Raw genomic sequence first — 6,274 nt, 5'->3', positions numbered from 1 at the left:
ATTTTGATATTATTCAGCAGCACATTCCAAAAATGCAATGTCAGACTTTGTCACCCATTACCGCAGACACCCTGGAGCAATCTTTCCTTTATTTCTCAAAACCACTTATCAGAAATCCCTTCTTACCCAATATAGATAAAACACTAAATCAATTTAAAAGCTCCTATTATGATTGGTGTGTATGTCCTTACCCAAAGAAAAACCATTTTTACCCAATTTGGGATACGGTAATTTACCCAGGTTTGGAAAGCGATGCCCTAGAGCCGTGATGGCAAACCTATGGCACGTGTGCCACAGGTGGCACGGAAGCCATATCAGCACTGGTCAGCTGATTTTCAGTCTTGGGGAAGACACTGGCTAGCTGATCTTTGGTCTTGCTCTCTGGACGTTTCAGGGAAGCTCCCCTGAAACCCTGGAGTGCAAAAATCCACCCAACAGGAAAACTGGAAGTTTGGAAAAATGGACTTCTGGTTTGCCCGTTTTGCTGTTTTTCACACTCCAGGGCTTCAGGAAGCTTCCCTGAACCCTCCAGAGTGCAGAAACCAGCATAACGGGCAAACCGGAAGTCCATTTCCTGGTTTGCCTGTTTGGATGTTTTTTCACTGTCCCAGGCTTCAGTGAGGTCTGTGTGCATGCACGGGGATGGGGGGGATTGTGCGCATGTGTGGGGGCAGCACAGGGGGAGGGAAGGGGTGTGGGCATGTGTACGCATGCTAGCGCCCCCACCTACCCTTTTGGCACACAAACCAAAAATGGATTGCCTTTACTGCCCTAGAGGGGATTCGAAGATCTAGGAGTGACTAGGAATAAACACATTGGTATTCCTTGAGATACGAACACTATAAGGATTGGAAGATTTATTTTACAGTTCTTCAGTTGTTAAATAAAATATCCTGTGAACACAATTTATTACTTTTCCTAGCAGATTCCTTTTGGACTTAGCTTGTCTCAAGCCAGCTAGGAAGGTTTCAAACTGCTATCATGTGACTATGGAATACTGTGACCGTTATAGATGTGCTGTAGTTTCCAAACCACAGAAATCATCATAACTGCAGTCATAAATCCCTAAATCCCCCTTTTCATCTGATCACTAAAATGGAACTATGATTATAGTTCAAGGTCCATTTGTTGAGAAAGAAAGAGGGCCTGCAATGGGGATAGCAAAGCCATGCTGGTATAGATAGATAGAATAGACAATGAATAGACAGACAGACAGACAGACAGACAGACAGACAGACAGACAGACAGACAGACAGACAGACAGAATTCTTTTTTGGCTAGGTCTTTGGTGCATATGCTCTCAGTGTACATAAAAGAAAAGATACACTTGTCAAGAATCATGAGGTAGAACACTTAATGATTGTCATAGGGTACAAATAAGCAATCATGAAACAATATTAATATAAATCGTAAAGATATAAGCAACAAGTTACAGTCATTAATGGGAGGAGATGGGTGATGGGAACAATGAGAAGATTAATAGTGATAATAATGCAGCCAGTCAATAGCTACATGCATACCATTCAATACAATTCGGCCATGACAGATGTAAATGTTTATGGCCCCCAGACCTGCTGGCAAAGCCAGGTCTTTGCAGCCTTTTGGAAGGCCAGTAGGGTGGGTGCAATATGGACATCAGGGGGGAGTTGGTTCCATAGAGCCGGGGCGGCCACAGAGAAGACTCTCCTCCATGGCTCTGCAACCTGCATTGCTTAGTTGACAGGACCTGGAGAAGGTCAATACTGTGCGATTTTATTGTTCACTGGGAGGTATGTGATAAGAGATGGTCCTATAGATAGTCTGTCCCTAAGCCATTTATGGGTAATATGAAGTCATTGGAGAGGGGCAGCATAAAAATACAATCAATCAATCAATGTCTAATACTTTTGATTTTGGTAAAAAAAATTGGCAAAATAAATATAGTCATGCTCAAGGCAAGACTCAGTGTAGCAAAGAATATATAGTTCCTGCCATTTCCGATTAGCACTAACATCTAAAATCTACTAATAAAACATTTTTATATATACTCTCCATTTTAGCTCACTTTTAGAACTGAAACTGCTTTAACTAACTGCTAGTGGTAATTGTGTGGATGTGAAACAGCAACTGAAGCTCAGTTCCGATAAGATGAAAATTCATATTTCATTTAACTAATGAAGGTGACGATTTTCAACTAGCATAGGATAATATTATATGTTTGCATAGCATTTTTCAGTCAGTCTGGTGTGAGCCAGGTATACATTACTTTCCTGGTCATCCAATGTCAGATGATCAAGAAATCCATAACTGCCCTAATCAAACCTGGAGTAGCTATCTTTAATAACATGTCAGGCATTCTTACAGTGGTCATTATGTCATGTATTTTTTAAAAAAATTTACCATTGTAAAGATGGTATATAAATTTCAGTGCTATTGCATATTGCTATTATGATTAGATTAGAATTGGACTGTATGACTGTAGCTTGTTGCTTGTATCCTAAGATTTTTATTAATATTGATTGTTTCTTCATTGCTTATTTGACCCCTATGACAATCATTAAGCGTTGTACCACATGTTTCTTGACAAATGTATCTTTTTCTTTTATGTACAATGAGAGCATATGCACCAAGACAAATTCCTTGTGTGTCCAATCACACTTGGCCAATAAAGAATCCTATTCTGTGCTATTCTATTCTATTCTATTCTATGCCATTTGTCTTCCTGTTTCATCTTCCCATACTTCCACCAGTAGCAATAAAAAAAAGAAAAAAATAAGCCTCGAGATATTACCCTAATCTCCTGACTCAATGAACAGAGGAGTAACCTCAACCCTCCCCTTCCCGATCTGGATAAGAGCAGAAGCTCAGGACAAAGTTCATTTAAGAAAATTGTTTTACAATATCTGAATACATTAGTGACAACAGAATTTTCTCTATTTGAACGTCTGTTCTGGCTCCTGGATTTTAACTTCAGTAGTAAAAATGAGGCACTAAAGAATGCAATAAAATTCTGAGAAACAAGATTAAATATAATTAAGCACACTCATAAACATGCTTTCCTAGTTTCTGAAAAATAAAGCATAATCTCAGGCTATGAAATTAATGTTTTAGTGATCTTCTTTGTAATAATGTAATATGTATGTATGTATAGGCAGAAATAAATTCCATCTTCCCTGACCATTTGAGCTTAATATATACGTTAAACAATTGTCACTTTCGAACTACAACTCCCAACAGCCTTTGCACTGCAGAAGTTTGTTCTAGCCAATCCGGGGGAGGTTCTTTCTAAGGTACGAAGATGGCGGATCCCAGGAGGTAAAAGCTGTGTGTTCCCTTTATATGTGAATGGGAGCTGGTAAGTCTAATGTAGGATGTTCATCTTTGTCTTTTCGGTATCATAAATGAGCTTTAGGGTCTCTGTCGCTGTTTAATTTTTCTGCTTTAGTGCATCACATTTCATGTCCCAAAACCGGTAACAGAAACTAAGTGATGATAATGTATTTTAGTTCTGGAACTTTATTAATTTGTTTCCGGAGTTGGCCCATTTGCTTGAAATTTAATATCGTAGTGTTATTAAGGGATTCCAAGGCATCCGTAAAAGGGGGGATTTTAGTGATATATATGACTGCTTGGCAGTAAGTATTCTAAATTACTTCAATGTATGTTTTTAAAATTATCATTGTTAGCACTCATCCTTGAACCATGCGATTTCGATTCAAATCAAGATTTATCGTAATATAAATTGTTTGTGTTTTGACAATTCCAGTACATCATAATCTGTAATGCAGATTTGCACATTAGCAGGCATATGAAAAATTTGAGGAGATTTAAGGATCTTATTAGAGATCATGTTAAAATTCAAGAAGTGTAAAGAATGTAATATTTATAACTGAATAAAAGGATCTTAACTTGCTTGCTTGTTAATAAGTGAGCAAAATATACTTTTTCTGATTTCTGAATTTAAAGTTAATGACCCTAAGAGGCTTGTAATCAAGGCTTTGTGCTTCCCAATTGCTTAATCATGAAAAGAAATGATTATTGACAGTAGTTTTTAAAAAGTGAACAGAAAATATTTTTCCTGATTTCAGTTAAGTTGCATTAATTTGGTATGTTTTTATACATACCATAGTATTTATTTTCAATTTTTTATACAAATAAAGGTACATTTCTATAATATTTAAGCAGTGTAAGATCTATTCAAAGTGTTCTCATGATGTTCCAAGCTGAAGAGTATAAATAAGCATATACATACATATACAAATAGATATTGTTTAGGATTGGGTCTTGTATCAAATTTTTTTTGTAGACTGCAAGCCTCAACTTTTGCGAACCAATACGGTAAGCCACAGTGCTTGATTAAAAAGCTGTATATATTATTTGTGTGTGTGTATGTGTGTGTGTGTATATATACATATGCATGTACGTACGTACGTACGTATATGCATACATACATACATACATACAAACATACATACATATTCGGTTGAATAACCCTGGTATACCCAAATATGGGAGGGAGTACAGTATATTGCTTCCTTTTTGCTTCCCTTCATTTTCATTATCAGCAAAAATATGTTTCACACACACGTATATGTGTGTGTGTGTGTGTGTGTGTGTGTGTATGTATGTAATGTATTTGCACACACAAAATAGTAGCTTCGGCCTCACAAGTGGTATTAATAAAACTTTTTAAATTAGTGTGTAACTATACTGTAAACTGAATTCAATGGGTCTTATTTCCAAGTAAATGTGATGGAAAGGATTCATTCTCAAAACATAACATACATTTTGAAATGTAAAGCAAAACAAGTGGGGACATGTTTTTAATAAAGGTATCACTGATCCAATATATTTTATATAGAATGAATCTCTGCCCCACAAGCTTACATTTCAAAATATGTACTGGTGTATGGTCCTCCACTTGCAACCATTTGTTTAGTGACTGTTCAAAATTACAACAGCACTGAAAAAGCTGGCACTTGATTTTACACTTAGGATCTCAGCAGCATCCCCTTGGTCATGTGATAAAAATTTGGAGGTTTGGCAAATGGCATTTATTTTTGACAGTTGCACTGTCCCTGGGTCATGTGATCAGAATTTGTAATCTTCCCAGCTGGCTTCCGACAAGCAATGTCAATGGGGAAGCATGACTCACTTAACGACTGCATAATTTGTTTAACAACTGCAATGATTTGCTGAAAAATGGGAAAAAGTATGTAAAATGATACAAACCTCACTTAACAGCTGCCTTGCTCAGCAACAGATATGCTGGGCTCAGTTGGGGTCATAAGTAGAGGATTATCTGTATTTTAAACTGTCTCTGTTTAAAATGCAGGTAGTCCTCTATTTATGACAATTTTTACAAGTGTTATTGTTTCTCCTCAGAGCAATGTGTGAAATGATTCTTTGTTTTCTGATCTGACATATTAATGTTTTTTCTTTTCACTTTTTCTTTGAGAATTGCTTCCTGAATATTCTGGCCATATGTATCCTAGTCTGGACAAAAAGTCATGGGAGTAGATATTTTTTTGTTTATAACATACAATATTACACTGTTTATTTATAATGCAATGTTATATAGTTATATAGTTCTGAAACCAGAAACCTGATGAAGATATGAGAGAGATACTGTAAACCATGTGGGTCCAACTTTGACTTGAAGAGGAATTGTCTTTAGCTGCATATAAAATATATAGTAATGCTAAAAATATTGGTAAAAATCACGTAATAATTTTAAAAGGTTACAATCTTGTCAGCCTGCTTTATTAGCTGTCCAAATGGTCCATGGGTTGGACATACATACTATAAACATTTTCTCTATTCCTTTCAGGAAAGGAAGATGATGAAAGTAGTCAATCTCAAACAGGCCATCCTCCAGGCATGGAAGGAAAGGTGGAGTGATTATCAATGGGCCATAAATATGAAGAAATTTTTCCCCAAGGGGACTACCTGGGACATCCTGAACTTAGCAGGTGTGGTTCATAACTTTTGTACATCATAAATGTTAAACTCTGGGTTGATCCTAAACGATGTGGTCTTCAGTGAAAAACAAATTAATATGAATGATAAATACTTCTTGTTTAGCAGCACATGCATTAGTATTTGACCACTCTGGTACTTTAGACCAGTGTTTCCCAACCTTGGCAACTTGAAGATATTTGGACTTCAGCTCCCAGAATTCCCCAGCCAGCGAATGCTGGCTGGGGAATACTGGGAGTTGAAGTCCAAATATCTTCAAGTTGCCAAGGTTGGGAAACACTGCTTTAGACAACCCAAGTCTTACAGTGGATTCCAG

At 36.9% G+C, this 6,274-nt stretch overlaps 1 protein-coding gene across 5 annotated transcripts in view; it reads left to right on the top strand.

Moving 5' to 3' along the window:
• The first annotated feature begins 3,257 nt into the window (after nucleotides 1-3,257).
• Nucleotides 3,258-6,274, top strand: part of LOC139155464 (mediator of RNA polymerase II transcription subunit 24-like) — an 86,764-nt gene continuing 83,747 nt past the window's right edge. For all 5 annotated transcript variants that reach the window (XR_011557072.1, XM_070730603.1, XM_070730602.1 and 2 more), the window contains exons 1-2: nucleotides 3,258-3,334; nucleotides 5,810-5,951. Coding sequence is in view for 4 of the 5 variants with exons in the window: in XM_070730603.1 (XP_070586704.1) it covers nucleotides 5,819-5,951 (133 nt within the window). In the remaining variant the exon portion in view is untranslated. The remainder of the gene's footprint in view (nucleotides 3,335-5,809; nucleotides 5,952-6,274) is intronic.

Source organism: Erythrolamprus reginae, unplaced genomic scaffold, assembly GCF_031021105.1.
Source record: "Erythrolamprus reginae isolate rEryReg1 unplaced genomic scaffold, rEryReg1.hap1 H_2, whole genome shotgun sequence".
Classification (NCBI taxonomy): Eukaryota; Metazoa; Chordata; class Lepidosauria; order Squamata; family Dipsadidae; genus Erythrolamprus; species Erythrolamprus reginae.
Note: the sequence above shows the minus strand (reverse complement) of the source record. Positions and strands in the feature narration are given on the sequence as shown.